The sequence below is a fragment of the Euphorbia lathyris genome, chromosome 5 (assembly GCF_963576675.1).
Source record: "Euphorbia lathyris chromosome 5, ddEupLath1.1, whole genome shotgun sequence".
Lineage (NCBI taxonomy): Eukaryota > Viridiplantae > Streptophyta > Magnoliopsida > Malpighiales > Euphorbiaceae > Euphorbia > Euphorbia lathyris.
In genome coordinates, this window is record NC_088914.1 from 14563854 (window position 1) to 14588173 (window position 24320).

Below are 24320 nucleotides of genomic sequence, written 5' to 3' on the forward strand. Positions count from 1 at the left end.
AATAACTTAATTTCTAAATTAAATTTTAATTTATGAAAATTATAAAAAAATTATCAGTTTTAAAAAATTACCATTGACCTTAAATATGTCAACTTTTTTCTTGTTGGATACTTTTAATGTTATAGCCGATTTAGTATTATTCGTCACTAAAATTTTTATGATTTTGCACTGGCCAAAATTTGGCCTAAACGGATGCCGCATCCGTTCCCACCATGGGTCGAACGGATGCCGTATCCGTTTAAGCCAAATTTTGGCCGATTCTCTAAATTTTTTTTCCAGTTTTGAAAAAAAATTATGCAAAGGGAAAAAATTGTCCAAATAGAGACGGTGATAAATAATTTGGAGACGGCAAATTGCAAAACTCAAAAAATTTAGACTTTAAAAAATTAACTCCAGCCGTAAATCTGAAATTAGCCGATATATAGATTTCTGACTCCGTCACTTTCTAATACCTTTATTTTCCGATTTAACAGAATTTTAATATGACATATAACATATTTTTAATACAAAGGGTGCTAAATGAGCAAATAAAAAAGGAGGTCCCATGTCTAAAATTAACAAGTTAATGTATACAAAACCTTACAAATTTAGTTGTCTAATTATATATTAAAAAAAAAATTGAAATTTTCCTTCTTCTTGTTCCGCATTTACCGTGGTCTCCATTCTTCTTCCTCAATCCATAATTTTAGCAACTAAATAAAACCAGAAACTCCAATGGCTATTATTATAATTTTACTAATTATAACCCATAAATCATCACTATATAACAACTCCAAAACACTCAATTTAAAATCATCAACTTTAATCTGCAGTTCTTCTCTATTTATTCTTTAGAGAACTACTGCATTTTATTTCCAAAAATCCAAAAAAAACTTCAAAAATCCAAAACCCGAAAAACAAAATAAAATGGCAAGCAAGGTCATTGTTCTATCTCTTCTCCTTGTCGCCATCATCGGCATGGCATCGGCAGCTGCTCCGGCCACCCCTGCTGCCACTGCCGCAGCTCCCACCTCCAGCCCCACCGCAGCTGAACCTGCTGCTGACGGTGCTGGCAACGATACCGAAACTGCCGGCGCACCTGGTGCCGAAGTTGTTCCTGGACCAGCGGGCTCTGGTGCCACTGTTGCTGGTGGACCTGCTGCTGAATCACCTAAAAGTGGTGCTACCTCCGTCGAGTTCTCTGCTGTCGCCGGAGTTGCCGTCATTGCTGCCGGCTTTTTCTTCTAAGCTTTAAATAATTTTTAATTTAGTTAATGTCTACGCCCACCGGAATTTAAATAAATTATTCTTTATTTAAGTTCCGGGAATTTAATTATTATTTGTTGGGTGTAGACAAATTAGTTTATGTATTAATTAATCATGTATTTAAATTCGGTTCAAAAAAAATTATGTATTTAAATTAATTTCAAGATGAAGATTTTTTAATTTATTATGTTCTTACTTCAAAAATATTTATTATGTTCCAATTATAATATCTATATATTATGTGGCAAATATCATAATTAGTAAATAAATAAATTAAATTTCTCTAATAAACTAAAGAAATTAAATACAATACGATCAATTGATTCAATGTTAGTTAACCACCTTTTTAATATCTATAGATTATATATTCTTTTTGATACATTTATAATCAATTGATTACATTTTTTAAAGTGAATATAATTTATTCAGTTTAGTATATTAATTAAATATATGCAACTTGTTTGTTTGTGCCGCGATATTTCATATTAATTCATTCATCACTTCATCATCAAAAAAAAAATCATTCATTGCTTATAAAAAAAAATTTAGAAAGTGAAATTTTACATCAATCTATTTATTTCTGATGTGAAATACTATATTCTTTGCAAACTTGACAGTAGAAGAATTATCATAAAGAATTTTAAAAATCACCTTTTGTATTTTTAATTTGCTTCAGAATTCGCTGCATCCACATACTTTGGTAGGAAATGAATCAGCAACAATATACTCCACCTTTTGTAGTTGAAAGAGTTACCACATGTTCTTCAATGACCAAGCTACTGTTCCTCCACTTAATACGAAAATATAGCATGAAGTACTCTTTTGATCATCAATGTCACTAGTGTAGTCGCTGTTTGTATATCACATTAATTCAGTTGTGCAACTTTTTTATAAAAAAATGTTTATGTCAGACCTGAACCAAAATATAATTGGATATGATGGTGAAGAGTCTGAAACAGTGTCCCACAAGATAAGAAAAATTCAACAATAACAAGGTTTCCTCAAAAAGAAAAAAAAAATCAGCTTGACCAACCGAGGTTTTTTAAATCATAATTCAAAATATACAAGTTTGACTTAAGTGATTAAAAGTTCTTTTTAAACCATATAGGGGAAATCATAAATTAACAACCCCAAAACTAAATCCTACTGAAAATGGTCAAAAGTTTAGTTTGAACTTGAAAAATATCTAAAGCGACTTATACCTATTGTTTCTATCATATCTCTCACATCCAAAGTCCAAATGAGCTTATTCAAAAACCATTGTAAACTTAAGAAAAAGCTTAAAATTTTACTTTTATATTTCAACAACTAGTTCTTCCTGGAATAGGTCGAAAAAATACTTATAATTTTCAGGTACGAATCTGTTTTCTACTAAAACGAATTTGAACTATAGTAAAAGTCATCCAATACCAAACTTTAAGTTTATATTTGCCTTAATTCACACCAAAAGATCAAAATTTAACATCTTAACATAAGAACATACATATCACATATCAAATAACCTTACTGGGTCACATTAATACCAAGTTAAACACAATGCACTAAAAGTGAAATTACTAACATCACACAACAACACTACCGAAAGTGTGATTTACATGATCACATCCAAAAACACACTTCTAACACAAAGGCAACCAACGTTCTCTATTTGTTCACTCAACATGAATGTGTACAAGATGAAATGCAATACCTTAGAGACGACTTTGAGAACTCATGGTCGTATGCAACCATCGCCCTAACATTGAGTGCCTCCATCTGTACCTTGCACGTCTTCGCCTAAAACATTAAAACATTTGAAAACGCGAGATAAAAATCGTAATAATCAATTATCAACGACGTAAAGTAAATATACTCAGAATAGTTTTATATATATTCATTTACTCAAAATCACGACTCTATAAAATTATAGGCTTACAATTAATCATTTAATCAAATCAGTCGTAAATAAATAAATAAACACTTCATAAATTATATCCATCTGAGAGTTCTCCCCTTATGTATCATATCCAAATGTCATAAATATAGTCGAGATATTTCATTATTTTGCCTAATCCGGTATGGTCGTACCCAACATTTGCAAGAAAAGGGAGAAAAACACAACAATGGCTCAAAATCTTGTCAACAATCTTTCTATTACAAGCCTATGTTAGAGACCACTGATGATGATTGTTGGTCCCTTGTAAGGTTGCAAAGATAGTTCCAATGGGGGGTTAGGAACTATTTTACCCTTTTTAAATAATTAGGGCAAACTTCTTTTTCTTAAGAAGAAAGTATATGACAGCGGCACTGATCAATCAGCAAGACACTAGCTTAGTCAACTGGTGACTAGGTCAGTTTCGTTGCTTAAGTCAGGAAATAGCACTTAGAGTCTATTCCTGAACTAAGTCGTTTGCAGCGCACAACTCAGCTTGACCTCTTTTACTTGGTCAGTTTTAGTTTGTTTTAAGCAAGCAATGTATTAAGGAGTTAAGGGTTAGAAATACTTCACTCAGCGGAGTTATCCAGGTTCGGCTTCTTCTAAGCCTACGTCCTGTCCCCGGAACACGTTCCGAGATTTCCAATTCACTACTGAGCTCTTTAAAGGTAGAGACTCAAAAACCCTTTACAAATTAGAAGTTGAGTATAACAAGAGTACCTTCCTCTATACCTCTACTCACTTCTACTCTAATTCACTAAGTACTAAAACCGAGTACTCAGCTTCTCCTTTCTAATTCTAGAAATGATTAAGATTTGTCCTAAACAACAATTGCTAGAACACCTTAGATGATTGAGGATCAATCACTCTAGACTTTTACACAGATGTGAAAATTGTCGTGTAAGATTTGCTTTGCTTTTGGATGCAGAACTTTTGTATACGTTTGGTCAGCGTAACGGCTTTTGCTCAAAGTTCTGTATTGAATAATGATTCTGAATGCTCTATTTATAGAGAGCTGTGAGAGCTTCTGGTTATTTCGAATTTCGAAATAACCGTTGGAGGGAAACGGCTTCATGTCGTTTTCACTCAGTCTGTTCAGCAGTTCTCTTAGCCAATCAGATTCTAGCATCTTCTGTTCTTCGGTCAGTGTGGAAGTATGTTCCTCCAAATCTGGTAATGTCAAACAGACAGCTTCCTGCGTCTTCTGTTCTTTACCAAAAGAGGAAATACTTGGTCTGGAAGTTGCTTTGTGGTCAGCGGCTGTCTTGTACGTTTTGTCGAGACAGCTCAGCAGCTTCTTACCGAAGTTATCTACGTGGATCTTCTGGATCCTTCATTGCTGAGCTGCGTTTCAATACTCAACGGTAGCGTTTTGTAATACGCGGGCTGAGTGATCTTGGCCTTGTTTGACTTGGGCTTTGACTTTCATATAGGGCTTGGGCCTTATGATCTTTATGTCTTGTAACAATTATAAACTCAACATTGAACACATACATTAGTAACAATAAATCAAAGCATTTAAACTTAGTGTGTTATAGAATATTTAATTATACTTAAATAATTTTGTCAAATCAAAATCCTGTGGAAAGGTGTTTCAACAAACTCCCCCATTTTGATGTTGGCAAAACTATTCAGCAAGGAACTCAGCATTGAGCTCCCCCATGATAGTTGACCTATTTGACTAAGTAAACTCCCCCATCAGGGTTGAGCTACTGACTTAGTTTTATTCTAAACATTTTTCAGGTTTAATTGAATAAGTCTAAGATCAGTTTTCAAGTATAGGTCAGCTTGTGGGATATATTCTATTTTACTCAGTTTTAGCGGAAGTGTAGTATAGTAAAAGAGCACTGAGTAATTAATTTGTTCAATGGTTGATTTTAGACAAGTTCAATCATTAATTTTTACGCAGCATACATTCAGCAGGTATTTTACTCGTTTACTGAGTTCAATTTGTACTTAGGAGATGCATTCATAATACTTAGCATGAAAGGATAAATAACACAAGTTGAGTCGACAATGCATGCAGGTATTGTATTAAATAACATAGGATAGTCAGCATACATAATACATGTTACAAGAAGGAAGAAATAAGCTAAGTGTAAACTTAGCTTCTGATTTAACTAAGTTTTTTTTGTTTTTTTTTTATCTATTTCTTCTTCTTTTGCTGACTGCCTTCAGCTTGAGTTCTGCGCTGATCTTTCTTCTCCCCCGTTTTTCCAGCACCGGATGGAGGCAACTTGAAGGAATCCAAAAGAACAGCTCTGGAGAGCTCAGCAGAGAAGGTCTTCAAACGATCAGCACTTTCGTCTATGCCATCAAAGATAGGAGCACCGTTGCTGAGGACCTCAGGACTAATACGGATATCAGTAGCACTGAGCATACTGAGTACATAAGCTTGTCCTTTTCCCAGCCATGTAATTGTGTCTTTCAGCGCAGCAAAGGAGTTGTGGAAGGTTTTGAGAAGTGAAGTATCATAGTGCTCACGCTAAAGATTCGTGTGTCTAACATGGTCGAATATCTTTTGGGAATTGGTCAGTATTTGATCCTGTTTGAGCTGGTTGGTGTCCATTTCTTCCTTGTGGAGATTAAGTAGACGAACTGCCTCACTGAGTTGCTCCATTGAGCATTGAGATGTGTTTGCAAGATGTGCATTAGTCTTGTTTTGTTCAGTATGGAGCTGAGCAAACAGCATCTTTAACTCAGAGGAAGTGGCGAGATTTGGGTTCGTAGCTGACAGGTTCTGGATCTGGGAAGATAAAGAAGTGAGACACTGTACTATTGTCAGCTGGATCTCAGCCAACTTAGCAATCGAATCCTGCCTAGCTTGCTGTGTTTGTGAAGATAGTAGAATACTCAGCAGGTCCTTGAGTTCCTTAACTTCATTGAGAAGTTGAGTTACTTGAGAAGGCTAAGTAGTTTCTATATGGGAAATGGCAGCAGTAGGAGGAGTTGAATGCTGAATATCTCTAATCAGAGCCTGCACTGAGTCAATGATTCTTTGACTGGACTTAGTAACATTGATTGTGGCCTGAGAGATGGCAGTTTGACCAGATAGAGAAGAGGTTGCTGGGTCAGGGACTGGGGTTATTGTTGGGTTCTGCGCAAGTGTTGATTGGATAGTTGTTGGGTTAGCAGGTTCAACCTCAGCGGAACAGTCAGGTTGGATGGGTTTAGAGCTGACTGGTGCTGTGTTTTCTTCGAGATTTTGCTCGGTTTGGATTGGCGGGTTTGCAGAGTTAAGTTGTTCGGCTTGTTCCTGAGTAGAAACAGAGGCTTGTGTTTCTGCTGCTTGTGAAGGTTGAGGAGATGGTGCAGAAGGAATTGGCTTCCGGAAGAAGGTCATCTTGACCTTGGATGGATCATGCAATGGTGTGCTGACTGGTTGGTCTAAGATGCTGGCCTTTACCAGTCTTCTTCTGATCTTTTGTACAGGAGGAGGGTCAGCTTGATTTACATCAGCTTGAGATGGAGAGTCGTCTACATTCTAATCAGCAGTGTGCTGGTTAATTGGCTCGTGATGTTGTTCAACTCCATTAGCTGACTTAGTGTGAGCTTGGTCAACTTGATCATGGTCACTAGCTATCCTTTCAGAGTCAGCTTCCGTCTCTTGCTCCTGTGCATGTCCTTCATCCTCAGTGTCTTCATTCTCAAGCTCTTCCTCGAGCTGAGTGATGAAATGTTCGTCTAGGTCCACCTCATCTTCCTGTTGCTCAGTTTCTTCAGCATGATGCTGAGCATAATGTGAGTCCGAAGTGACTACGAAGTCAAGTGGAAGGACGTTGATGGGTGAAAGAGTAGAAGTCTTCTGCTTCTTCTGAGGAGGATCAATTGTATCCTCAGTTGCAGGCTCATCTTGCCTGCTGTGCTTTTCAGCTGACTGAGTTTTGTCTTGGTTTGACTCAGTAGCTGATTTGGTCTTTTTGGACTTAGGCTCAGCTTCCTTAGATGGAGTACCGGTGGGCTTCCTTTTTCTTGTGGCTGGGGCTTTAGTCCGTTTTCCTTTTGCTGGAACAATCACCTCAGCAGGTAGCACTTCCTCAGCTTGCTCCTCTAGCTGCTCAATAAATTTTCCTTTCTTCAAAGGTTGGTTGAATTTGAGAGCACGCAGTGATGCTGCTGTGATCTCAGATCCTTTCACACAGGTTTCTCCTTGTAAGTCAACCTTGTGGTCAACTAGAATCTTTGTGATCAGCGAGCCTAGCCTTAGATTGTTCGTGCTACGCAGGAATCCAGCTATTAGAAACACTGGCATGTTTATCGGTTTGTAGGTCAGTATGTGCCAGATAAAGCACATCTCGAAGTGGGAGGCTGAGCTGGTGCAGTTACCTTCTGGTAGATCAGTTGGACCAGCAGGAAGTGGGCCATCTTCTGATGCTGACCCATAGATGAGCTGGATACTTCTCCAATGTACCCAGCAGGCTTATAGAAGGTTTCATCATAGTAGATGTCCTCCTGATCACCATTTCTTCTTAACTCAGCACCCTCAGTCTTGAGGCTGAGTAAGGATCCCAAATACGTTGGGTTGATGAAAATGGTCTTTCCCCTGACTTCAGTGACTAAGTAGTCATGGTCCTTTGCGTCAGCTTTGAGGTTATGGTAGAATTCCATAACCAGGTCAGGGTAGGTGGGGAATCGTAGGGAGAACAGCTCAGTCCATCCGTTATTCTTTATCCAGTCACAGAACGGTTGTTCTGAGTCAATGAAGGTCTGAGATACCCAGCGAGAAGTTTCCACTTTCCATTCTCGGACATTCTCGAATACGCGAATGTACTGTCTAGGTTTAGCTGGTTTTCCCTGAGCTTGAGTGGCTTTTCCTTTTCCATGTCCAGTAGCTTTGGACGGAGAAGGCTGAGTGGAGGTTTTGTTTGTCTGTTCATCGGTGGTGGCCTTGGAACGACCGGCACCGGAGATGTTGAAAGAGGCTTGAGTCATTTTAGGAGTTTTGAAGTTCTTAAGTTCGTAAGGAAATTCTGAAGCTTTTGAAAGTTCAGTACGCGTAAAGAGAAGGTAGTGGGGAAATACCCACTATTTATAGATTTTTTAATTAAGGTTTCCGTTTGAATTTAGGTCGGTTTTACCCTTGGGTTGTCCAATCGGCAGAAACCTTGACATTTATGACACTTTATGACATATTCGGCGCATGCGTTGTACAGGTGTCATTACGCGTGCGTTTGCATTGAATGCTAATGATTACCTTTACTCAGCATTTGTTGGTACAAACGTTTCATATTCTGAGTGGTCAGTTTTGTGCAACGGATAGTGGGAGTAATTAGTTACTCGGTCTGAGATAACTTATTCAGTGTGCATTAGTTGCTGTGCATGTGATTTTGATAGATATTCTTTAAAACACTCAGCATGTTAACATTCATTCAGCATGCATTATATCACATTTTTACTTAGGAATTTAAGATAGTGGATTAAACATACCAATGGCTTCTCTCAGTATGCTGAATTGCTCTCGTGCTAGAGGCTTTGTAAAGATATCAGCGAGCTGCTCATATGTTGGCACATAGGTCAGCTTGATTTCTTCCTTGAGTACATGATCTCTGATGAAGTGATGTCTTATGCTGATATGCTTCATCCTGCTATGCTGGATTGGGTTCTTTGAAAGGTCAATTGCGCTCTTATTGTCGCATTTGACTTCAATTGTCTTTGTCTGTACACCATAGTCTTCAAGCTGTTGCTTAATCCATAGGACTTGAGCAACACAGCTTCCAGCAGCAATGTACTCAGCTTCAGTGGTGGACAGGGCTACTGATGCCTGCTTCTTGCTGAACCAAGATACAAGACAGCTTCCTAGGAAATGGCATCCTCCAGAGGTGCTTTTTCTTTCCAGCTTGTCTCGTCCATAGTCAGTGTCAGTGTATCCGATGAGTGTAAAGTCATGAGTATTTGGATACCACAAGCCTGCATTTACTGAGCTTTGCAAATATAATGTTCTAGTTCATATTTCTTCAATATCTCCTTGGCATATTTAGCTTGACTGATGAATATGCCATTCTTTCCTTGTTTAATTTGAAGTCCAAGGAAGAAGTTGAGTTCTCCCATCATTGACATCTCGAACTCAGTCTGCATTTGCTTACCAAATTCCTTGCACATAGATTCATTAGTAGCACCAAATATAATGTCATCTACATATATTTGAGCCAGCAGGGTATCTTTACCCTTTCTCTTAATGAATAAGGTTGTATCAGCTTGACCCCTGACATAGTTTCTAGTCAGTAAGAAGTTGGTCAGCCTCTCATACCAAGCACGTGGTGCTTGCTTGAGGCCATACAGAGCCTTTTTGAGTTTATAAACATGGTTTGGGTACTTAGGATCCTCAAACCCTGGAGGCTGATTGACATAGACCTCCTCGTTTATTACTCTATTAAGAAATGCACTCTTAACATCCATTTGAAACAATTTAAAATTCATATAAGATGCATATGCACATAAAATCCTAATTGCTTCTAGCCTTGCCACTGGGGCAAAGGTCTCACCATAGTTAATACCTTCTTGCTGACTGTAGCCCTGAGCTACAAGTCGTGCTTTGTTTCTAACTACGTTTCCTTGTTCATCCAGCTTGTTCCTGAAGACCCATCTGGTTCCAATGGTCTTCTGGCTTCTTGGATGTGGCACTAGCTCCCATACATTATTCCTTCTGAATTGGTCCAGTTCCTCTTGCATGGCATTCATCCAGAATTCGCCATGCTCAGCTTCAGCAAAGTTCTTCGGCTCCTAAACTGAGACAAAGGCTACATTGCCGAGATACTTCCTGAGTTGATTCCTTGTCATCAGGGTATTTCCAGCTGAGTCAAGAATTGCATTTTCTGAATGCCCTCTTGGGACTCTTATCTCCTTGGGTAGATTTGTGTCTTGTTCTATTTGTGTTTCAACATTCTCTGCAGAAGTAGATTGGTCAGCGAAAACAATCTTAGGTTCACTCTTACTCTTGGTCAGCCGCTTTGTGAAGGACTCAGTAGCTGGTTCTTGATCAGCAAGTGCTGAGTTTGGTTCATCTTCTGTCAGCGGCTGGTATCTTCCTGCAGGGTCAGTTTCATCGAATTGCACATGTATAGACTCTTCTAATACTTGGGTTCTCTTATTAAAAACTCTGTATGCTTTGCTGTTTGTTGAGTAGCCTAGAAAGATAGCCTCATCAGCTTTTGAATCAAATTTGGCTAAGCTATCTTTAGTATTTAAAATGAAACATCTACATCCAAAGGCACGAAAGTATCCAATGTTGGGCTTTCGTCCTTTCCAAAGTTCATAAGGGGTTTTCTTAAGTATAGGTCTAACTAGGGCCCTATTGAGAATATAGCATGCTGTGTTAACAGCTTCTCCCCAAAAATACTTTGGAAGCCTATGCTCATCCAGCATTGTCCTGGCTATTTCAACCAGAGTTCTGTTCTTCCTTTCTACAACCCCATTTTGCTGAGGTGTTCTAGGAGCAGAAAAATTGTGGTCAATGCCGCTGGCTTCACAGAATTCAACAAACTTTTGGTTTTTGAATTCTCCACCGTTATCACTACGGATATGAGCTAATTTTAGGTCTTTTTCATTTTCAATTTTTCTAACCAAATTTGAAAATGTCTCAAAGGTCTCATCCTTGCTGGTCAGCAAGATAACCCACGTATACCGAGAGAAGTCATCTACAATGACCAAGGAAAATCTTCTTCCACCCAGACTCAGCGGCTGGACTGGACCAAAGAGATCCAAGTGTAGTAACTCTAACGGACATTTAGTTGAGACAATGTTTTTACTGTGAAAAGATTGTTTGGTTTGTTTTCCAGCTTGGCAAGCGTGGCATAGTTGATCTTTTTGAAATTTAAGTTCAGGCAGTCCCTCAACCAATTGCTTTCTTGCTAATTTGGCCAGGAGGTCCATGCTTACATGACCAAGTCTCCTGTGCCATAGCCAGGAATTTTCTTCCTTTGTGACTAAGCATACAGTTTTTGAAAACTTCTTTTGTAGGTTCAGCATGAAAACATTATCTATCCGAGGGGCAGTTAAAATTAACTCATTTGTTTTTCCCTCATATATTTTACATCCAGTATCATCAAATATAACTTTTCTCCCATTATCACATAGCTGAGCTACACTGAGTAAGTTATATTTGAGTCCGCTGACTAGGGAGACAGATTCAATAGTGGGATTACCTCCAACGGTGCCTGATCCTACTATCTTACCCTTTCTGTTGTCTCCAAAACTTACGCTTCCTCCTCGTTTACGTTCAAACATGATGAACTGAGTTTCATCACCCGTCATATGCCTTGAGCATGCGCTGTCAATATACCACATTTTTTACTTCTCGGCACATCTCAGGCTTACCTACATTGTGATCAGTTTCCTTTAGGTACCCAATTCTTTTTGGGTCCTGACTTGTTAGGTTCAACAGGTAAAGCATCATATTTTATTTTGTGGCGACATATATTGATAGTATGGCCACTTTTTCCACAGAAGTCACAACTGACCTTCTGTTTAGGATTCTTTACTGACTTGTCAGCACCCCAGTGCTGAGCGTGCCAGCACACCTTACTGGTGTGTCCTAACTTCCCACAAAAGTCACACTGGACTCTTCGCTGGGGATTTCGTCTCTGCTGAGTACCTTGGTACTGAGTACCTTGATACTGAGTTCTCAGAGGAAAATTGTTTTTGTTTGGAACCTTTAATTGGTTCTGAATGGTTGTGACATCCTTCCTCAGTTTCTTTGAAACTGACTGGACTTCAGAGACAGACTCATGAATGATTTTCATATTTTCATGCAAAACTGAGTTGTCCTGAAGAAGGTATCTGAGGTCACTCAGTTTGACCTCTTCTACTTCATCATAGCGCCGGCTGAGTGCTTTAATCTTCTTGTTACACTTTTTGACAAGTGTATAGAGATCACTCAGGGCATTACCCATTTCATTTCTGAGTTGAGAGAGTGAGATTACCTCATTAGATTGCTCTTCATAATCTGACTCATCAGATTGGTCAGCATGCTCAGAAATGCATGGCTCAGCAAGTTCGTCAGCCATGAAGCATATCTTCGCTGACTCTGTGGCCTCAGCTTCAGTAGATGAAGAATCATCACTGTCACTCCATGTTGCCACCATTGCCTTCTTGCCATTCTTTTTGTCTTTCCTCAGCGTTGGGCAGCTTGACTTGATGTGGCCGGTTTGATGGCACTCAAAGCATGTAATGGGCTTTGAGCTGTCCTTCTTAAATTTGCTGTCACTTGAGTCAGCCTTATATTTATCAAATTTTCTATAAGGCTTCTTGGAGTATTTGTCATTTCTTTTGAACAGTCTCTTCATTTTTCTTGTGAACATTGCCATCTCCTCATCGTCAGTTGAGCCATCATCAGTTGAATCAGCTTTCATGACAAGTGACTTCTGCTTCTTGTCTTCGGATTTTTCTTTCACCTCGAAATTCTTCATAAATATCTCATAAGTCAGCAGTGAGCCGATGAGTTCATCATATTTGTAGGTGGTTAAATCCTGAGCTTCTTCAACGGCTGTCTTCTTGGCTTGCCAGTCTTTAGGAAGACTTCTGAGTATCTTCTTGACTTGTTCTTCCTCAGTGAAGATTTTTCCAAGTCTTTTGAGCTCATTTATGATGTTGGTGAATCTTGCATTCATTTCAGAAATCCCCTCATCATTGTTCATTTCGAACAGCTCATACAATCTCATCTGCTGGTTGACCTTAGACTCCTTCACCTTGTTGGTTCCTTCGTAGGTGACCTCCAGCTTCTTCCAGATCTCCTGTGCTGACTCACAACCTGATATTTTGTTGTATTCTGCAGCATCCAGCGCACAGTGAAGCATATTTATAGCCGAAGCATGATTTTGTAGCTTCTTGAGATCATCCTCTGTCCATTCAACCTCATCTTTAACAACTGACTGGCCAGCAACAACTTTCACAGGTACAAACGGGCCTTGGACTATAGATAGCCAGGCACTCATGTTTGTAGCTTGAATGAAGTTCTTCATCCTATTCTTCCAAAAGGTATAGTTTGACCCGAAGAATAGGGGAGGCCTAGTAATGGACAGCCCCTCAGGTAATATCTGAGTTGTCTGGTTTCCAGGGAGAAACCGAGTGATGTTTTCACCCATGGTATGGATCAACTCAAGGTTGTTAAACCTTTAGTAATGAGCTTTTAAGCTCTGATACCACTTGTTGGTCCCTTGTAAGGTTGCAAAGATAGTTCCAAGGGGGGGTTAGGAACTATTTTACCCTTTTTAAATAATTAGGGCAAACTTCTTTTTCTTAAGAAGAAAGTATATGACAGCGGCACTGATCAATCAGCAAGACACTGGCTTAGTCAACTGGTGACTAGGTCAGTTTCGTTGCTTAAGTCAGGAAATAACACTTAGAGTCTATTCCTGAACTAAGTCGTTTGCAGCGCACAACTCAGCTTGACCTCTTTTACTTGGTCAGTTTTAGTTTGTTTTAAGCAAGCAATGTATTAAGGAGTTAAGGGTTAGAAATACTTCACTCAGCGGAGTTATCCAGGTTCGGCTTCTTCTAAGCCTACGTCCTGTCCCCGGAACACGTTCCGAGATTTCCAATTCACTACTGAGCTCTTTAAAGGTAGAGACTCAAAAACCCTTTACAAATCAGAAGCTGAGTATAACAAGAGTACCTTCCTCTATACCTCTACTCACTTCTACTCTAATTCACTAAGTACTAAAACCGAGTACTTAGCTTCTCCTTTCTAATTCTAGAAATGATTAAGATTTGTCCTAAACAATAATTGCTAGAACACCTTAGATGATTGAGGATCAATCACTCTAGACTTTTACACAGATGTGAAAATTATCGTGTAAGATTTGCTTTGCTTTTGGATGCAGAACTTTTGTATATGTTTGGTCAGCGTAACGGCTTTTGCTCAAAGTTCTGTATTGAATAATGATTCTGAATGCTCTATTTATAGAGAGCTGTGAGAGCTTCTGGTTATTTCGAATTTCGAAATAACCGTTGGAGGGAAACGGCTTCATGTCGTTTTCACTCAGTCTGTTCAGCAGTTCTCTTAGCCAATCAGATTCTAGCATCTTCTGTTCTTCGGTCAGTGTGGCAGTATGTTCCTCCAAATCTGGTAATGTCAAACAGACAGCATCCTGCGTCTTCTGTTCTTTACCAAAAGAGGAAATACTTGGTCTGGAAGTTGCTTTGTGGTCAGCGGCTGTCTTGTACGTTTTGTCGAGATAGCTCAGCAGCTTCTTACCGAAGTTATCTACGTGGATCTTCTGGATCCTTCATTGCTGAGCTGCGTTTCAATACTCAACGGCAGCGTTTTGTAATACGCGGGTTGAGTGATCTTGGCCTTGTTTGACTTGGGCTTTGACTTTCATATAGGGCTTGGGCCTTATGATCTTTATGTCTTGTAACAATTATAAACTCAACATTGAACACACACATTAGTAACAATAAATCAAAGCATTTAAACTTAGTGTGTTATAGAATATTTAATTGTACTTAAATAATTTTGTCAAATCAAAATCATGTGGAAAGGTGTTTCAACAATGATCACCACTGTTCGATCAGACCGTTCAAACTTCGGCAAATCAGATAATTATTAAAGATAGGTAGTTTTTGGATGCATGAATGAGAAAAAGGAGAAGATGGAACTGGTTTAGGGAATGAGGTTGTTGTTGTTTGCACGAAAATGAAATTTTAAATATGACATTTATCTTCCCAATAGGAAATCCATTTCGATCCCTTCAAAATATAACTTCTTTTAAAACTTATCTCAAACTTTTTGGTTTTGGTACAAAGTTTTAGAAATTTTTCTCTTTTAATTCAATAGAAGCACGGAGACAACTCTCAAAATCACAGGCAACTTCAGTCTATTGAGGTTTCAGTCTACTGAGATTGATTCTACTTCTGATACTTGCACTCAAAGGACAACTCTTTTATAGGAGCTTATGAAGATCTCTTAGATAGATGATTTACATGTTAAGCATGGGATGATAAGATTTATATATATGTGAGATAAATACCAGAGCATGCAATATACAGAAGCATTAAAAGACAATAAGGTGGAAATAATTTACTCGGCAGATTTATACTAGTTCGGTCTTCTACCTACATCCAATCCTACAGAATTCCTTCTTCTGGGCTTTAATCCACTAAAGAAATCTTTCACAGGTAAAACACAAACATTTTACACAAATAGTCTAAACTTGAGTAAAGTACTGTCTTTTACAACAATACTTAACTATCCCTCTCTGTTACTTGCCTATATCTGAAGCAATAATAGAGCTTCTGATTTTACAATAGAAAGGATTCTTATAGGAAACTTAGATGAACTTCTCTCTATATATATATATATATATATTTACACAAATATTAAAATTATTGTGTATATGTTTTTTGCTCTTGTTTTCATTTTTGCACTGTATCTCTTTTTCACTTGAATGATCACTGTGAAAATGAAGCTTGAGCTTGGCTTTTATCGGTGGAGCATTCAAACTTCCCGTTTGAATCAGAAGGTAGCCATTGTGAAGAAACATCTTCTGCCCTTCTCTGGAGATTCTGACTTGTTCCGCATGTTTTCCCTTTAAGGAAATAGTCGTTCCATAATTCAGAGGCTAGTTGACTGTTGAGACTCGTGTCTAATGATCAGCTTTTGAATCTTGAACTTGTAGACATACAGACTGCGTATTTCCTGGTCTGTGATTGTCGAGGTAGATGGGTTGCCACATGCTTTCATCCTTTTGGCAATGGAAAGTTTTCTTCCAAAATAGGCATTGATTGTTTATCCCTCTTTCATCTTTAGAATTTGTTTTATTTAGTTTTGAAGGTTTGGAGTTGTTCTCTGTTAACTCTTGTCGACCTCTTCAATTTATGCTTCATTGAATCCCAAATTTGCTTAAATGTATCACCGCTGAGAATAGTTTCCATGATTTCTCTATCGGTTGCTTGATAAAGATAATTTTTCACCTTTTTGTCCTTCAATTGCTGCTCTCCAATGAGCTTTGCTTCTGTTTCAGATGGCTCATTTCATGTTGGAACCCCATTTATTCCATTTTCTACTAAGCTTCAGTGCGCCTTTGATCGAAGAAAATTCTCCATCAATTTTGCCCAGTGTTCATAAAAGCCATCAAATTTAGGAATATCAGGTTGTGCCATACGATTGTTGTTGTTGCTTTCTGTCATTTATGTTCACTATTCTCTCAAATAAACTTTCTCTTCTCTCTCAATCATAAGCTTTAAATAGCCTTACATGAACAAAAAAGCCTAAAGAAAAGCTAACATTTAGATAATTATTTAATATAAATTTGAATGAATTTGGACAACGAAATTAAATAAATTTTTTTCTTCATTCCATGTCGGTATCTACAAACTACTCAAACATGAAAGTCAAAGTAATATAAATATTGTAAAAAAAGTTACAAGCTAGTTGGTGCAGACCATAGCCTTAAGGGATTAATATATATATATATATATATATATATATATATATATATATATATATATATATTCTTAAAAATGTAACAACCACCAATTTCAACAACAAAATCATTGAAATAACTTGAAAAGTAAAAATTAATGTTTATAAGTAATATAATTCACCAAAAACTATGAAATAATATTCTGAAAAGTTTAAATAATACCATGGAAACAAGTATAGAACGTAATTAAATAAAAATACTTGAAAATAATAAACACAATTCACCAACAATGATACGATAATGTTTAAAAATAAATTATAATAAAGCAAAAAAAAAACGTTCTCTTTTCGAGCCAACTAGGCACCATCCAAACAGCCAAAAGAATGCCCAAAAAACCAATTTGAGTAAAGTTGGAATGGGTTCTAAATTTTATTCGCTTATAGGATGCCTAAATGATCCCGTCAGACATTTTCTTGAAAAACCCAGTTATCTCCTAATCACAAACGAAAACTCTAGCCCCGTTTGAACAAAAAAAAAATGAAAACATATATTTATTTATTTATTAACTTTACCCTAAAAATAAAGATATAACTATTTAAACCCATTACTATATCTTTCTATTGACTCGATACATACAAACAAGATGCACTTACACAAATTGTCTCCTATAGAGAACAAAAACAAAAACAAAAGTTACAAAACATAAATTTCTTGTCTCCGAAACAGGAGTATTCAATTTTCGCCACAAAATCATCCTGCATCACATCCAAAACTCACTCACACATCTTCTACCAAAAATAAAACTTTCACATACACCAAACATATTATCAGATCAAACTCCCCATAAGATTAGCAGCATTCTTCACTGAATTAGCATATTCATACATCTAAAAATCAATACATATAAGAGATGTCCGGGGATACATAATAAAACAGAGGTAGATAATGAAAAATAGAGAACACACATTAAGCTCTAACTAACAAATAACTACAAGAATCGCATCATGTAGTGCCTGCCATAACTCTGAGCGTGCACCTTCGAAGAAGTTGCTGCTCTCGGGGACAAATACAGAAAGATACCAAAAACTATAATCTAATGTACATTGGGAAAATTATAAGAAATGCTATATCCTAATGTACAATCTACAAATGGAAAAACAAAAAATACATTTGTACAAACCACAAAACATGATTTACATTAGGAAAAACAATCACAGCTCTTTTAGTTCCACTGCATCTGTAAAAATTGCAGCAAACAGAGCTCCTAAATCAAGGTACATCTCAAATTTACACGTAATCCTTCGAGCTTTGAAGGAACATATCCTCAAAATCGGGTTCTATCTCTATCAATGTTACATTGACCAAAATATAGTGGGAACATCTACCCATCTTACATAGTACTTTTGTAACTCAGCTCGACCTTTTAACTAAACAATGTATATGACAACAAGAATTACAAAACTTCGAATATTTACAGAAAGGCTTCAGAACGGGTTGAAGGCTTTTACAAGCTCATGGTCGAAATAAAAAACAAAAGCCGTTACATGAATGGACCTAATACATACATCCAATTACATGGAAGAAACATGGAAACTGTATTCTAAAACTTATTGTTGACATCCTCATTATACTACAGCTCCACATAGACAAATCTTGCCGAAACATAATTTACATGTAAATCGCACTTGTGAAACATAAAATTGTGAAAGCTAAAATAGTCAAGGCAAGGCTTCTTTTGAACACTTGGCAGATCAAAATCATTATAGAAGCAATCCAGTGAAGGCACCGCATCTAACACATCTTCTCTAGATAGAATCAATCATGACAACAAAGAGTTGTCCACTTCACTCCCTGGATTGATGGTAAAAACAAAACCCCCATGTCAATAGACATTCGAAAAATAAATTCGTAAAAACACCCCACCCAGAATCTGCCTCAAACACCCAATATGTTAGAAGGAGCATTACAGCATACCCTAATGGCAAATCAAACTCTCAATTCCATTACTTTTTTAATCTAACCAATGGCATTAGACTTTCATTTATACCTACATAGATATGAGAGATGCAGTTGATGAACACAAAGACAAATTTCATAAAGTGGAATTTTTTTCATGATTCAACTGCTACTAGAGTTCATAACCGTGATGCTATAATGAATGCAGAAACAGAGAAATAGGAAAAACTTCATAAAAAGAGAGAAAGAAAAACTATTAAACCCACATCGAGAAGTTATACCCTATCAAACAGGATATGAGAAGGCATGCATCAAAATGACAAGCAAGAGAGGCTCTTGTGGAGCAGAGCATCAATAGACAAAAAATCAAAAGACGAACATTCTCTACTATGAACTATCCAATGAACACAATGAGGACTCTATCACACTGTAAACCTAGTGCACTGAACTTGTAATGCCACCTGAAGTATTAAAGAACCAAAAAGGTAAAATCAATTGAGATTTTCTTTACCTAACTAGGAACTAAAGTAATGATAGCAAAAAGTACTAGCAACTCACAAACACTAATGATACAAGAACCATTTTGGTCTGACATGTTTCACCAAATATGCCTTGATTATCTGATTAACAAAAACCATTAAAAAAAGATTGAATAAAAGAAATAAGTAGAAAAAATAATGTCATGTGAAAAACAAATCAACTGGATATAGCTTTCTTTGGTCGATAGCACATGCCAAATTCAGATCACGTGAATGACAAGAGTACAAAATGCAATCAAAAGTTGACCCTCAAGCCAAGCTAAGTGTGCAGAAGATACCCAGTTGAGAGTTAACAGAAATTCAACCACAAAAAGTTAGACACACCATTCTCCAATGAAATTTATCACTAAGCACTATTATAGGTTCTAGCTACCAATTGGAGCCTTCACTATGCTAAAAGAAAACAGAACAAACTAAGGTCTGCTAACCACCGTCTAGGACAATCATATAACACACAAAGGTTCCAAGCATATCAAGGGCACTATAACCATTTAGAGCTTTCAAACTAATCATATAACCAATAGGATGCTCAGATGAAGGATATTTAAGTCCAAACCCACAATGAATATCCACATTGGTATGCATCTAAGAGTTGCTAATGTTTTTAAGCACACAAATATTAAGTTTCATCTAATGATGTTCTTTAAAATGCAGTAGGAAAACAACAACATCTATTGTTCTCTGTAATCCATTCGAGTAGAACTTACTTCTTCCCTCAAAAGGCACTCGCATTTTAGGTCAATGCAGCCAATATTGAATGTGTGTGGCAGCATTCCACGGGAGAAGATAAATATATAATATTGGGGCCTTGAAAACCTACACGTCACTCAGATGGTAAGCGCCTCTTCTTGCTATAATCCACATCCCTCGATCGAGACCTGTAATCTTCTTCAGGCACTGCACGGGACCTGCTCCGAGATCTCGAAGAAGATTGCCCTTTGTCCCAATCATCATCATAACCGGAATCACGCTCCCTTTGCCGGTGTTCTCTGTAACCCTCTTTTTCTTCACGGTACCTATGCTCCTTGTGCTCTCTTTCAGACCTATCCCAGTCATGATCCCTCTCATCGCGATGCCTCCTATCAGAGTTTCCCGACCAGTCACGCTCAGAAACTCGCTCCTTTTCCCTAGACGGAGCACTTGACCGTGCCCCCTTTTCGTGATTCACCTCTCCATAGCCATATTCAGAAGCCCCGTCATCACCACCATAACTTGATTCCCTTGTTCTACGGCCAGGCTCTTCTCCCCATCCACCCATGCTTGTGTCGGACCACATTCCAGCATTATGCCCATCCATTCCTGAGGGGCCCATCATTCCCATACCATTGGGTGCCATTCCACGGCCAAAGAAGGCTGGGTTGACATGAGGAGCCACCCCAGCAAGTCCCATTGCATTAACACCCGGGAATGAATGCATCATACCAGGAAAACCGGGACCAGCAAATCCTCCATAACCAGCCCCTCGACCCATATATGTTGGGTCAAATCCAGCACCCATCATACCCTGCGGGGGCATCATTCCACCAGCATGTCCACCAAAAGCAGGACCTGCAAGGCCTTGTCCGTAGACTCCACCATTCGCGCCGCCTCCAACTCCACCATTACCTCCAACCATATTCTTAGCACCCATTGCTCCCCTTCCCCCCATTCGTCCTCCACCCCCAGGGGCTCTGTTCAGAACACCCTGCATGCCTCGGCCCCACCCACCTCTTCCATAGCCCCTCCCACCAGTATCTCCACCTTGATAATTCATGTTTGCACCTCTTCCCACCCCATCATTCATGGGTCTCCTGCCTTGATTTTGTGACTGAGGTTGCCCCGGGTTTTTGTTTGTGTAAGAAGCCCCCATCTGCTTTAATGTCTGTGGAGAAGCAAACGCCACAACACAGGCTCGCCCGTTGAAAAGATGCCCATTCATGCCTTCTTTGCATGCAGAAGCAGCTGCAGCATCATAAAATTCAATTTGGCAATAACCTTTGGATTTACCACTAGCTCTCTCATCAAAGAATTTTATCTCCTTGACCCTTCCATATTGAGATAAAACACTTTCCAGCTCTTCATCAGTTGTCCACCAATGCAATTCTCCGACAAACAGCATAGTTGCACCATTCTCTATAGGTGGCCGAATCTGATTTTCATTCATGGAAGGGTGATTGGCATCCATATTCATACTCATCTGATTAGTTGACATCTGTGGAATGCCTTGAGGTACACTGCTGCTGGAATTTGTTATAGGTGCAGGCTCATTGGTCATTTTTCTACTCACTTCAGAAAGATTAACAGTAATACCAGAGGGCACTGATGCAGATCCTTGAATCCCTATATTTCGGGTTTGAGAGTCATGATTTGAGTCCATCACAACTCCTTTTTGAGCAACAGACAATCCATCTGGGTAGCCAATAGATCCCATTTCCTGAACCTTAACGCCCATGGGAGCTTCCTTCTGCTCAGTAAAATGCACTGCAGCATCAGGATATTTCCGTTCAACTGCAACTGCAGGAATATTTAGATTTAGTCCTTGTGGGGTTCCCCCAGCTTCAACTCTTGATTCATTTGCATTACGAGCTTGGAATCCTCCATTGCTCACACTCGCAGGTTGTGGTGGAACCTCGGCTCGATGCATCTGAAGGAAGTTCTCTCCAACATTGACATCATTGTAGAGATCATCATACTCATCATCTTCCCCCATCTCTTCCTCTGCAAGTGCAGGTATTGCCCCACTTCCCTGATATTGCATCTTCTGAGATCCTCCATACTCCTCATCTCCAAAATCTATTTGCTCATCAGCCATTAGATACGTTCAAACTGCCAAAGATAAATGAAAATAAAAATATATTTATCTCTGTCCACACAAGAACCAACATTAATTCCCAAGAAAAACACAATAATTAATTGATCAAGACCATGACTCATTAGAAATCAAGTCTTATTGCTTCATCCACACCATTACATGAAAATATAATATGCTCGCTATAAAAGTAAACACAGAATCTAAGTAGAGTAATTATGAAAAAACAAGAAGACCTTGACATAGACACATCGTGAGAACAGAAGAGAATTTTTTAATCAGCATGAAAAAAAAAGGAGATCTACATCTACCTACCGTCAATCCAAACAGAAAATTAAAATTTCAAATGAAACATTAGCTGTCCAGCCTCCAGATAGCAAGATTACCAATCAATTAGTCTTAATACCAAAAGCCACTTCTTAAAAAAATCATGAATCATGATAAACTCCACATTAAAATGCCCTAAAAAGGCGAAAAGCACATAAATCAACAGTATCTGTTCAATAGATTACTGAAAATATTACAAAAATGAAATATCAGATGCCAAATAACATAAAAATTACCCAAAAAGATAAATCTAATTCAAGCACCTATTACCCGAACGCAATTAACAGCTAGAAATACAGCATATATATCATACAGATGTGATAAAATCATGAACCGAGTTTGAAAATCTAATTCCCGAAATCTTACAGCTATAGGAAGCAAACCTATGGAAAAATTACAGATTCAAACAGAAATACGAAAGAGATGTCCCGCTTAGTCTAATCTTCGTCTCTTCTTCTTCTTCGTCGTCGTCGTGCACCGGACAGATACGCAAGCTTTCTCTTTCTCTCTCAAGTCTCAACTGGGTCTACAATTTTGATTTTCCTCTTTCTTTTCACTGTTTTGTCCAATTTCCCAATTTTTTATCAGCAGGCCTTCCTTTTTGACCTTGTACATGAAATCTCGGTGCTTTCTTCTTTATTGCTTGTCTAACCCACATCATTTTACTCCATTCTTCTAATTTCTAACCATGATCTTTTTCATATTCAATTTTATTATTTACTAACTAAAATAATATAATTCCTCAAGAAATTTAAGATATTTATGGAGGGTAGTTAAAAACTTATTATTTATATAAATTTCATAATAAATGCCGAGTTCGTAAGAAGAAATATTACATTTAATTTTCGATACACGTACTTATAGAGAAGAGTGATGAACATTAACTCTCGTTAAATAGTATTTTATTTAATTTATAAAATTTCCTTAAACAGAAAACAAAAAAAATAGTATTTTATTAAATTTGATTTTTATTTAATTGAACAATCGAATGATAATAAAGTTAGTTTTTACTTTGATACTTAATTTCGATCATTATAGTTTAGGAAAGTGTCAACGGTTGTAATAAATTTAAAGATAAAACAAGGGTATTTAATAAGATAATAAATTATGTTTAATAAGAGTTAATTTATCACACAACTAAAATTTCAAACTTTATCATCGACACGTGTAGTTTGTCCGCCTTGTGAGTGGATAGACTTACTCTAAAAATTATATTTGTGAATTATAACCATTTTAACACTATCATTTTGCTTTTAAAAAACACTAATTTTAATAAAAGAAAATATTAAATATTATATTAACTTTGTTAAAATAAAAAATAATTAAAAATAATGATATTGTCCTAAAACGATAAGTATTTTATTACCTGAATTAGTAAGCATGAGAGACAGGATTATTATGTGTAAAAAATTGGTGTTAAAAGGTGTTTAATTAAAATAGGGCAGGAAAAACATCATTGTCAATGTGGATGCTATTTTTCTTTCATAACATTTAAATTTAATTGCCATCATTTTCATTAGGATAACAATTAACTAAAGCCCAATTACATTCCCCTAAATTTTGGCATTTACCCTATACTTTTTTTATTTATATATTTTTAATTTTATTAATCGAACATATAAATACAACCTTAGGAGATAAATGGGATGAGATAGGGATAAAAAAAATCAAAGTTTATTTATCTTTTAATAATTTTATCCCTCAAATTAATATTATGTAGTTTAAATAAAGATAATATAATATAATATATTGTTTTATCTTTATCATATCCAACAAAACAAATATGGAATAATAATTCTTAAATGTCCTATTTTTATTTTACCCTCATCTTTTATTATTATTCATATCCTAACATTTATATTTATATCCACATCAAATACCAAACGGTCCTCACTAAAGTTTGAATATATACTTTTTTTTCAATTATTATTTACTCCTTAAAATTTATATTTATAAGTGGATCGTATACATATCATATCAGTTATCAATTTAGGTTAAATGAATAGCACCAATTCACCAAAGAGTGTGTTATAATTGTATCCATTTATTGGATTATTATCGTTTTCGTACCATATTCACGAGTGAGTCAAACGTAATTTAAATATTTCTATTAAACAATGTTTATCATTCCATTGACCCGCTCAACTCGTTCAGGTCCACTCTTTATAGTTTGGACATAAATTTTAAGT

General features: G+C 37.2%; 2 protein-coding genes across 5 annotated transcripts; one reads left to right on the plus strand and one right to left on the minus strand.

The window, feature by feature from the left end:
- The first annotated feature begins 813 nt into the window (after positions 1 to 813).
- Positions 814 to 1369, plus strand: LOC136231366 (classical arabinogalactan protein 6-like). Its single transcript, XM_066020722.1, has one exon. The coding sequence runs from the start codon at positions 907 to 909 to the stop codon at positions 1225 to 1227; it is 321 nt and encodes a 106-aa protein (XP_065876794.1). The 5' UTR covers positions 814 to 906; the 3' UTR covers positions 1228 to 1369.
- A 16302-nt stretch (positions 1370 to 17671) lies between these two features.
- On the minus strand, positions 17672 to 22750 carry LOC136228838 (uncharacterized). 4 transcript variants are annotated; one of them, XR_010688862.1, is made up of 3 exons: positions 22530 to 22750; positions 19724 to 21821; positions 17672 to 18372 (listed from the first exon to the last, which is right to left on the minus strand). XR_010688862.1 is itself a non-coding variant. In XM_066017321.1 (3 exons), the coding sequence occupies exon 2, from the start codon at positions 21805 to 21807 to the stop codon at positions 19840 to 19842; it is 1968 nt and encodes a 655-aa protein (XP_065873393.1). In that variant the 5' UTR covers positions 21808 to 21821; positions 22515 to 22750; the 3' UTR covers positions 17672 to 18372; positions 19837 to 19839. The 4 variants fall into 4 exon arrangements, 1 of the variants encoding a protein (XP_065873393.1); XR_010688861.1 differs by having other exon boundaries at positions 22498 to 22750; XR_010688860.1 differs by having other exon boundaries at positions 22515 to 22749.
- Positions 22751 to 24320: the final 1570 nt, after the last annotated feature.

What these genes read in the sequence shown, in the direction of transcription:
- LOC136231366 (XM_066020722.1), top strand. Translation starts at nt 907, where the DNA reads ATGGCAAGCAAGGTCATTGTTCTATCTCTTCTCCTTGTCGCCATCATC.
- LOC136228838 (XM_066017321.1), bottom strand. Translation starts at nt 21,807, where the DNA reads ATGGCTGATGAGCAAATAGATTTTGGAGATGAGGAGTATGGAGGATCT.